General features: G+C 36.1%; 1 protein-coding gene across 1 annotated transcript in view; it reads right to left on the reverse strand.

The window, feature by feature from the left end:
• The window catches only part of ERI3 (ERI1 exoribonuclease family member 3), a 299,426-nt gene extending 289,756 nt beyond the window's left edge, over nt 1–9,670 (reverse strand). The window contains exon 1 of the mRNA XM_063297801.1: nt 9,608–9,670. Within this exon, the coding sequence (XP_063153871.1) occupies nt 9,608–9,653 (46 nt within the window). The 5' untranslated portion in view covers nt 9,654–9,670. The remainder of the gene's footprint in view (nt 1–9,607) is intronic.
• Nucleotides 9,671–11,459: the final 1,789 nt, after the last annotated feature.

The following is an 11,459-nucleotide window of genomic DNA, read 5'->3' on the forward strand; positions in this document are numbered from 1 at the left end:
ATGACCATGCCATATCAACAAAAGCTTGAGGATGCTGAGGGAACTACTGCTTCAGCAGGAGAAACTAATTTAGTGCATTAATATCACATAGATTATGGTTGAGCACTGGCACAGAATGCAGATTGCAAGATTCAGCCTCGATAAACTCTGGTTCAAATAAGCCATGATATTAGCTTGTTTGTTGATGACTGGAAGATTATCGTACAGTTTGAATCTGTGTAAACAGTAAGAAGGAAAGAAAATGGAAAAATATGCAGTTGAAAGAGAGAAAAAGAGAGATCAGAAAAGGCTTGGGGAAGAGAATATTTCAAATCACTAATATTGAGACAGACTGTCCCTACCTGCTCCAGGAACTGTATATAACATCTGCCTTGCAGTTATGAACACTTAATGATACTCAGGCTTGCAACTAATTTTTGCACAGAGACAAGATAGCCTATGAATTTCAGCTTTATGGGATCTTTGTACATAGTGCCAAAATTTAAATTTTATAGGTGACTATAAGTAAAACAAATCAAATCCATACATGAACATAAATGAGACAGATAATTCCAATAGCTTATTTTCAACAAAAAGCAGATAAATTCATTTCAACTGTATTTCCTGACATCATTCTACAGTCAATTACTGCAAGGATAGATTGGGCAGGGGGGAGCATAGACTCTAATAAGAGTTAGGACATCCCAAATAATTGTTTTTTTATCTTTTATGGCCCATTCACCAATCAATGTAACTAAAATCAGGTCTTCAGCATATAAACTAATCCATATTCTAACATGTAAGACTACGATCAAGTATGAGTAGATCCAATTTATGCAGCAACCTAAAAGTTACAAAAGTACTCCTGATCATACGCACTGTCTGAACATTTAATAACATGGCCAGCTGTTTGCCCAAACTATGAACCTGATCTTTAAGTAGAATGCTAACACATGTAGACCTAGCTAATATTCAATCTCTAGGCAGGAAGGCTTCTTAAAGAATTACATTTCTCTTTTGTCTGGATAATCATCAATATACTAATTAAAATCTATTCTTCCCTGCAGATATAACAGTATAGAATAAAATCAAACAGGTCAATGAATTAAGCCTGGAGTCACAGCACTTTTTCAAAGAACTGAAACCACAACAAATAATTCCTCCTGCCCAGCACAGCAAGATGGACCAAAATATAATACTGCAATGCTCTTAAAAGCCAAGGCCAACAAACGGGTAATACTTCCCTACTTGCCTTTAGTTAAAATCATCTACTAGCCAAATGAAATTCATCCATTTCATCCAGCAATTCTTGAACATGGGATACTACTCAGATTGTTTGATACTGACTTATTTGAAATAGTGAGATCAAAATAAACCTTCAGTTTTTATACAAGATGGCATAGAATCCTCACATGAAATTGGGTGATTTAAATTAACCATTCTTAACAATCTACTAGACTAGTCTAGCTTCCTTGACATGCAAAAGTCCATGACGTGCAAAAGTCAAACCACTCTGAGAACACGCTCCTTGACTTAAGAATCCTTTTCAGACCTTAAGGTTGTACAAGCTGAAAAATACTGCTTATTCTACTGACAAGTGACTAATGTTCTGGTAATTTAGGGATTTAGATAAAATAATGAAGAATGATTTAAGAGGAAGAAGACAAAGGGCAAGGAACATATCTATGGAAAAAAGGTAAAAAACAATCTGTGACCACTGTGGAATTTGGACCGCTTCTGACATCAACAAATATACATGATTTTCTGCAATGAAAATCATTTCTGTGTGAAGGAGCCTACATCCAGCAGGTGGGACTTAATTATCTTCATTTTTATGGCAGACCTCCCAACATTCATAGTTGTTTCATGCTTATAAACTATTTGTTAAATACTCACCAACAGCATAATCTGGCCTATTAAATTAGGAAAAATCAAATGCTGAACAGGGCAAAAATTATTGTGACATACCACCACATGCACCTTAGGCGACTCCTAGCAACAAATCCAGCATTCAAGATGCTGATACTAATGAGAGTTTGATGTGCCAACAGACTAAAGAATGAAACTATTTTAGGAATAAATTAATGATAAGCAAATACTAAGTGCAGTAAGATTATAGAGATTCTTGATGTTGTGTAAAATCAGATCAGTTGTATCCATCTGTACCATCCTAGTTTTTAAGTAGCTTAAGCTGTTGTTTTTTTAGATTGGTGTTCTCTAGATGTACTGGGCATGCAACTCCCAAACTTCCAAGCCAGTATGCCTAAAGAACAATCATATATGGTATGGGTGTTGGAATGTATGGCAGAGCCTGTGAGCTGATTGCATAGATTGTTGTTCATGGTTTATCTTGGCTACTGATTATATATTTATTATATTGTTATGTTGTGTTTGTTGTTAGCTGCCCAGAGTCATGACAATGAGATAGGTGGTCATATCAACTGAACTACTGCAACTAAATTAAAAAATATATGATGGACACCACTTTGACAAAGTCTGCTATGGCACATGTGTTAAAAAATAAAATATTATTTAATTTCACATAATTTCTCTTTTTTTGGTTTGGCAACCTTTTCCCAAAAATGGAAATCTTGCACAAAATGTGTAATGTGTCACTATTAAATCATAACATGTCTAATAAAAATGAAGTTTCAGGATATAGAAAAGATGTACCTACAAAGGAGCAACAGAGCAAATTCATGTGTATAAATAGGGTAAGGTATTTATTTGAATTTGTTATAGCCACCCAGCTCCAACAGAGGTACAAAGTAAGTGCCACTTCTCCAAGTGAGGAAGAAAACTGTTCACAAAAAATGTTTCTTTTCAAAAATGCATTGTCTTGCAAAACTAGTAATAGTAAGAAACAGAATGAGTGGGTGCAAAGGTATAAAAGTAACACAGGACAGTTTCTAAATGGAAATTACTAGTTTTACGTGACAATTTTGAGAAAGCATGTGTAGTAAGAATACATAATTCTTTCAGTTTCTGAAGTTAGTTACTGGGTTCAAAGCCTACACTAAAATATAATCCAGTTTGAATGGTTTTTACTTGGTATATTGTGTGAAAACTAGGTAGTGTGGTTTTGTAAATCACAGATTATCACTTACTATGATGTGCAAACAGTGTGGCTTCCCCTTGAAAATCTAGAAATGTTATGGAAATGCATGTTCTTCGTATTTTATGTCTCAGAATATTTATAAGTATCCAAATAAAAATACTTTGCAAATGAAAATTTGGTTTGAGTATAACATTTAAACAATGCTAAGTACACTATATTGATTTTTTTCTTCCTAATCTAATGTTTTTTTAATTTTGTATTTAAATGCATTTCAGATGTATTTTAAGGAACACAATACTGACCAAATCCATAACTGCATTCACACAACACACTAAGCCACAGGTTGTTTTAAACATGATTTGTTGAACAAGTCAGCATCAGTGTTTCAGATGAGCAAAGTAACAGTGACTTGTTTGGAATTTCAAGTTTGTATTCCTTTTTTTTTTTTTGCAGCTTTTGCTTTCCACTTCTGCGAATTGGATAAAAGCTTAGGGTTAGGCTAAATACAAAATCAAACCTAAAATAAATAATTCAATCATAACCAACCCCCTACTCTCTATTTACGTGTCATTCAACTCACCAACAAACTACTATTTCTAATTCTGATTTACTGCCCTTTTGACTTAAATGATGTTAAGCCAAAAACAAGCCAATCACATTACATCTTAGGACAAATAAGTGCACCCCAGCCAAAAATATTTTGTCCTCATTTTCTACCATATTATGATAAAGTTATCATAATTTCTTTGATTGTTTGGAGCCACTCAGAGTCATTGAGAGCCAGGTTGCACACAAGTTTAATAAACTATTATCATTATTATTAGGCTCTGTGCTTACAGTTACTAGACTCTTACAGAAGCAACACCCAAATATTGACAAGTGAGCTTTTAGCCAGTGACGAATATCATCTGCTACACCCTAAAGCAGATACATTACAAAGCAAATATGGAACTTAAATACTTCTGCATATTTTTCTTTCTTAACATGTGTCTAATATTTTATTCCCCATATTAAACTTTAGTTCATGACAATATATTATACTCAGTAATTAGCACTTACACATTTCAGTTCAATTGCTTTTTGTTACCAGTACAACATATAAAGTGAATATGCCATTTTTTATTTTTTAAATAAGGACACATTTGTATGACAGTAAACCATTCCAACTCCTTTCTATGACTGTTCTATGACTGTTACCTTATACCCATATAAAGTAGCTCCTTAAACTGCGGAAATGGCTCTCCTATAGTTAAGCATGATGTGCAAATGGAGAGTAGACAGCATTTTTGTCAAAACTAAGCAGAATTGGAAAACAAATGAATACCAGTTCATATTCTGGTTAATATTAACCAGAAATGACAGCCGCTTTGCACAGCATATCCCACTAAAATACAGAAGACTCATCAGCAGTGATTAAGAAGCCACTTCAGACCAGGACAAGTTCCAGGCAAAGCAATGTTAAGCTTCCAGGCAAAATTCCAGGCAAAGCAATTGCCAAATGTTGGATTAATGTATGTGATTACCTCATCTAAATCTAACCAGACACTTCTGGAAGATGCTGTAAAGAAGTTCTTCTTAGCAAATTAAGAAAGCCAATTTCAGATTGGTCGTAAATCTAAATGAAACATGCTTGAAGATTATACCTGATTTCCTAATTGAAAAAAAAATCTTGAAATGATGTAAAACTCACATGTTGCAAGACATGTTTCTTGATAAGATATTGAAGTTTGTGAAGAAGCTGTAAAATATTTGAAGAATAATCCAAATCCTAACAAATCAAAATGGCTGAACAAACTGCAGACCACATGAACGATGACTGATGTTTGGGGGAGAATTTCATATAATCCAAGCAAAAGACTGCCCACTGTCATACCTTTTCTTCTGTTTGGATTTTAAATTATAGAAGAATAAAATAATAAAGCCTTGAAAGATCAGATGCTGTACCTTAGATTCTTCATCAAGTACAGCATATACTAACATATAGTGAGGTACTCAGCAAGGAGACAAATACAAAAAGTGAAAAAAAATTCTTAAGAACTTTTTATTAGCATATTTTCAAGTGGTTGGTGACAGTTCATAACATTTTTCTATCTGTGTGCATGGATCCATATTAGATTGCATATGTGTTTTCACAGTATCACATTTTTTTTAATTAAATGGCTTGTATCTTTAAAAAATGAGAGTAAATACCTGTTTGATAAGGCTGGGGATAAATTTAGATTCAAGGGGCAAAATAGGATTCGGTACATATAATCCTGTTAAAGAGACAGTTTGGCGTAGTGGTTAAGATACTGGGCTAGAAACTGAGAGACCGTGAGTTCTAGTCCTGCCTAAGGCATGAAAACCAGCTGGGTGAACTTGGGCAAGTCATACCTTCTCAGCCCTAGGAAGCTGGCAATGGCAAACCACTTCCAAAATCTTGCCAAGAAAACTGCAAGGATTAGTCTAGGCAGTCACCAGGAGTCAACAATGACTTGAAGGCACCAAAAAAAAAAAATCCTGTTAGGAATAGTTTAAATAAAATATATATTTTCCCAGGATTGCACATCAACTGTGGATAGCAATCATGAAAGTTCAGAAAAATTTTGCACCTGCTTTAACATATTCCAGACATTTGTGTGCATCCAAATGACAATTGCCCTTCAAATCCAGTTCTCTGCACAGTACTACATAGTGTAGTTGTTAAAGTGTTGGACTTTGATAACTTAACCTCTATAACACATAACTGGATTTTGACAAGGGCACCAAGACTGTGGCTGGTCTATTAATATTATTCAGGATTCACTGAAATCTACATTCCATCTCTCAACCTACATATATTTCAACATACAATCAGTACAGCAATTAATAAGGTTTAATATAACTAAAATTAAGCCAACACTACACTGCTGTCTCAAGTAACAAAAGCATATTGCAGTATCCTTCTTGCAAAAGAAAGAGATAAAAAAAGGCATGACTTTCAACATCATCATAAAAGTTGATAATTTGTACAAATATTATGATTGACCATATTCATATCTTCTGTTTATGAAAACAGCTATAACCGTCTTTTTAAAGGTTGGACTATGATAGTCAAGAAACAGATTTCACTGAACATTTCAGTATAAGCCATTTAAAACTGACTAATGTAAATGGGTATTATTAATTATGTTCTCAATAGTTATATGCAAAATAGAGCAGTATGCCTCCAGAAAGTTTTGTCTTCCCTAGAACAATCCAATCTCTAGTTCCAGGAACAGGAAACTCTATACTGGAGATTGTTCTTGCATTTCCAGAAGTTTATCTTCTGGAATAGGAAGTGGTTTGTGATTTCCAGATGAACCACTCCTGGATGCTTAGAACACTCCATTCTGGTGAAAAATAGAACCTTCCAGGGACAAACTGTTCTGTTTTGTTTATCTCCAGGTCCCAGAATAATGAAATTAAGTTTTGTTTAGGTCCCAGAATAATGAAATTAATTTTATTTTGTAATTAAAGAATCAGGTTAAAAAAAAACAAATTGACCAAGTGCTCTGTTTCTGGAACTGTATCTGAAACCACCGGTTTTTAGCATTCTTTTGTGAGCTATCTAATTAACTGCATTTTGCACCCAACAATGTTTAAAAATAATCTAAGAGGCAAGATCTCACACACCAAATTTACTAAAAGTATCTTGAGCTACTCTATTATTAAAATGCACTTTGAAAAATTAGAAAAATTTATTTCCATCTCCCCCTCACGGGGATTATATTAAACTGATATTTAAAAAATCTCATCCAGCAACTATTTTTAAGGCTGAAAACTATTTCATCTACCTGCACACTGTAGATGAAGTACAATTTAACACTCAACCAGTTAACTGAATCCTTATTACATTATAGGTTAGAATGATCACACTTATTTACCAATCTAGAACTCTTTACATGGAATACCCAGAGTTAAATTCTAAAAGAAAAGCTAGTTTTTGTACCTTGCTTTAAAGATCCCTAAAGTATTTCTAATGTGTTTCAGTAGCAAGAAACAGCCAAACTTCTCCAGAATATATCATATCTACAACCATTTAAAACTGTAATGATCACAAATAACACTAGTCAAGATTTTTAGCATGCTTTGAAAAAGCCATAATGGCATAATCCATAAATAAGCTATAATGCAGGGTTTCTCAACCAGGGTTCTGTGGAACCCTAGAGTTCTGCAAGACGTCACTAGGGTTAGATCACGATTTATTTAAAAAATTATTTCAAATTCGGAAAACTTCACATTTAAGAGGTAAATTTCATTCTTTTAGTTTAAGAACACTATTGATGCATATATATATAGGCCTACACATAAAAAGAATACAACAATATAACTGGAGAGCCAGTTTGGTTTAGTGGTTTGGTCTGGTGGTTAAGGCAACGGGCTAGAAACCAGGAGATGGTGAGTTCTAGTCCCCCCTTAGGCATGAAAGCCGGCTGGGTGACCTCGGGCCAGTCACTCTCTCTCAGCCCAACTCACCTCACAAGGTTGTTGTTGTGGGGAAAATAGGAGGAGGAAGGAGTATTAGGTATGTTCGCTGCCTTGAATTATTTATAAAAATAATAAAGGTGGGATAGAAAATAAATAAATAAAATTTGTAATTTTTGGCCTATATTTGAACCTGAATGTGCAGGGGTTCCCTGAGGCCTGAAAAATATTTCAAGGGTTCCTCCAGGATCAAAAAGTTGAGCAAGGCTGCTATAATGAACGGATCCTCATAATATGTGATGGCAAAAAAAGCAAGCAAACCATATTATACCTTAGTTCAATGTCTAAATCAAGCAGTGTAGGCCAGTGCACACTGGGATGGATCCATGGCTTATGATGAGACAAATTCTCATGTAAATTTAATATGTAACCTAAATACATTGTCCATCTCAAAAGGAAGATTTGAAGCTACTGAACTAGTAGTAAGAACATATTGTCTAGCAAAATTTAGCAATGGGAGACAAGATATTCATGACACATGATGCAAGAAAAATGCACCATGGCTAATCAGATAAGCCATGACCTATGTAAACCAACATGCACATAATACTTTGTCCTTAAATCACAAAATATTTTTTCAGTTAAAACGCCATGGGTAAAAGCTTATCCTTCTCCACATGAATTTCTAATAACATTACGTCTATTCTAGAAGCCCTGATTCCATAATCAAGGGATACTTTTGAAAAGCCTAGATAGTTATCAAGTTAACAATGTTTTTCGAATGCTTCTTCTAAGTGCTGGACAGCAAATTATTTGCAGAGGAAACAGGTTTATATCCTAAAAGTCTTATATCTACTAGATGTTTAGTTTGACATATTTAACACAATGCAAGATCACATTTGTCAATCAATATCATACCAGATATGTTTTAACCAGATTCCTGTTTCCAAGTCTTTAAAGAGTGCATCCTGTGAATACAATATTGACAGGGAGATCCTACTGATAATGAGATTTACTGACTGATAAATGCATTAGGATGCCTACTCAATAACAATCTCTTCATCACAGCATTTCTCCAGAAACACATTTTCTTCCAAAGACCATATACCTACATCACCCATATCTATATGTATGTAAGTTCTGGCTACATATCCATTCTTGTTATTTCCCCATTTGCAGCCCAAACAGTTTATTGCAGCAGGAGGGAAATAAACTATCATTGAAAAGGAAACTATTAGCATGGTACTTTTTAAAACATGTTCTCTTTCTACCAACATTCTTATTGCAGAAAAACAAGTCTAATAATCTAAACTACCAATATCTCTATTGCGCCTATCACTTTTGAGTCCTAGACTGCACTCTATCAGACTTTTGATATCCAACATGCTTACACCAGCCCTTAAAAAAAAAAAGCAGCTGCATCACTTCTGATTGAAGTCTGAACTCAACTCTTGCCAATCAGCCTGAGCAACTGCCTTTCAATTATTTGTCCTTCTCTTTCATTCTCACAACCCCAATTTTAGATAACTTTGCCAGCTTCAGGTGCAAAGCATAGGGAGTTGAACAGTCTTCCCCCCACAAAACGGATAAAAAATAATTGCCAATACAACATAAAGACTGTAGGCATTAACAAAATCTCAGAACAAGTACATCCATCCCTTCCCACAAGCCATAGCTATTCCTACCCACAGCATCCCGTGTCAATTTCTCTTTTTGCCCCGTAATTCACACCGACTAATCCAGGAACTACATCCCAATGCAACTTGCCAGCCAGGCCTTACTGAATCCTCCCTTGTACCTCCACCTCCCAATCACCGCTTTTCTTGATTCTGTTAATTGAGCTTCTGCAAGGTTCCCGTCCACGCCAACTAGCAGGGACGCTGGCAACTCCACATCCCAGAATTGGCGGGGATTCGTAAAATCCGTCACTGCAGGCCGAGCTCCATCCCCCAATGCATCCTGCACCGCGCCCCCCAATCTTGGCCTCAGGGCCCACTCAGGCCCTCAGAGCCCCATCCGGCAGGCCCCTCCCATCCTCGCCACTCAGACATTCACCAGTCTATAAACCCCCACACCCCCGCCCCCAGAACGGCCCCGGTCACCCCCATCCCTGAGCACCACGAGTCCCCAACAGCTACCACTCACCTTCGCGCCCTCTGACCCTCGAACTCAGTATAAACGACAGTAGCATCAACCAACCACAACTGCGGTTCCCACCCTAGGGGGCGGACCTCTTGGATGTGGACATGCGCGCAATAATAATACCGCGCGCCTCTTGCCTCTCTGGCATTGTGGGATATGTAGTTTTGAATCCTATCGGAGGGGGCGGGGATGGATTCCGTAGGTAGCACCTTGGAATCCTCCTTCTCTGATGAGTTCAGGAAGGAAGCAGCTTGGACTACAGTTATCGCATAAAAACTGCCTTAACATCATGACTTTACGTCATCATTCATAGTCAAATTTGGCTTTAAATTGACAATATTTTGATTTTAACTCTGAGGCAATGTATAAGGTATGTATGAATTAAATTACACACACACACACACAAACACATATCTCAGTAGATCTTAAGCCCTTTCAAGAAATCTCAATATTCACCATGTATCTCTCATTCTGTTCTCTGTCATTCATAAAATACCCATTTCATGGTTAAATGTCTCATTGAATTCAGCTGAAGATGGCAGTTTATGTGCATGACATATTTCAATGGGTTCCACCTCCATTTTACCTCCCTCTTTCACTACCTGCTGTGCACCTTCCTACCTGCTTTAGAAGTTTGGAAGATCTTCACAATATATTTGGAGCACACAGGAAGGAAGCAACAGGAGACAACAAAAACCTCCCACTCTTCATGCACAGAATACTGGATGTAATATATTATTATTAGATTTTTATCCTGCCTTGTATATATATAACTCAAGGCAGCGAACATATCTAATACTCCTGCCTCCTATTTTCCTTCAACAACAAGCTTGTGGGCGGGTTGGGCTGAGAGAAGGTGACTGGCCCAAATCACCCAACCAGCTTTCATGCCTAATACAGGTCTAGAATTCACAGTCTCCTGGTTTCTAGGCCAGCAATTTAACCACTACATCAAACTGGCTCTCACATAATAGTGAATGTAACCTATAATATTTAGATGTCATTATTATTTTAATATAAAATATTTGTAATTAATGTTTGTAATAAACATCAGGCAAAGATGAGATAGAATGCAGGTAAAGTACTAGATTTAAACTGCAGCCAAGTCTTTTTTCACAGTCTCTTACTTTAGCTGCATTAACACCTAAGGTTAAATCAAAGTCTTTTAGTGCTATTTGCTCTCAAAGATTAATAATCTGTTCCATGTATTACAGTTGTTCCCTGTGAAATCCAAGTTTAGGCAGTTCAACATGTTTTATAGACTATTAGATAGACACCCACCTCAATACATGACTGGATGGCTCACAAACAGGCATTTCTGAAACCTAGCAAAATTCATAATTGTGGAAGAAGACAGAAATACAAACAAATAAAGCACAGTATTGCTTCATCAGGTAGAAGTTCAGGGATGAAAAAGAACAAAAGCAGGGAACTACCCCTTTTGTCTTTCATATGGAAGATGCTGCAGCATGGAGCATCACTAGAGAAAATGAAGCACAGCACTAAATTACTGAAGTGATCTTAGGCTCTGAAGTTTATTATTATAGGATTTATTCTGGATTTATTCTGAAACTTAATAGTTTCATGGGAGGCCTTCTTTGGATGGTAATAAATATTACTTCACTTACATCAGTTAATATTACAAAGGATCTTCTGTTTGCATTATAATGGATATTATTTTATTTACCTTGAAGTGGGGTAAGGTACCCTGGTGCCTTTGGCTATCTTATCTAATCTGAGTGACACCCACTAACACTTTGCCTTTCTCCCCTTTTGTTTGCTCCCAGAAGCAGAAGGCAACATTAGGTAATAGCAGTGCTTTTCTGGTATATTTTCTGCAGGACAGGAATTCATC

The sequence above is a fragment of the Candoia aspera genome, chromosome 3, assembly GCF_035149785.1.
Source record: "Candoia aspera isolate rCanAsp1 chromosome 3, rCanAsp1.hap2, whole genome shotgun sequence".
NCBI lineage: Eukaryota > Metazoa > Chordata > Lepidosauria > Squamata > Boidae > Candoia > Candoia aspera.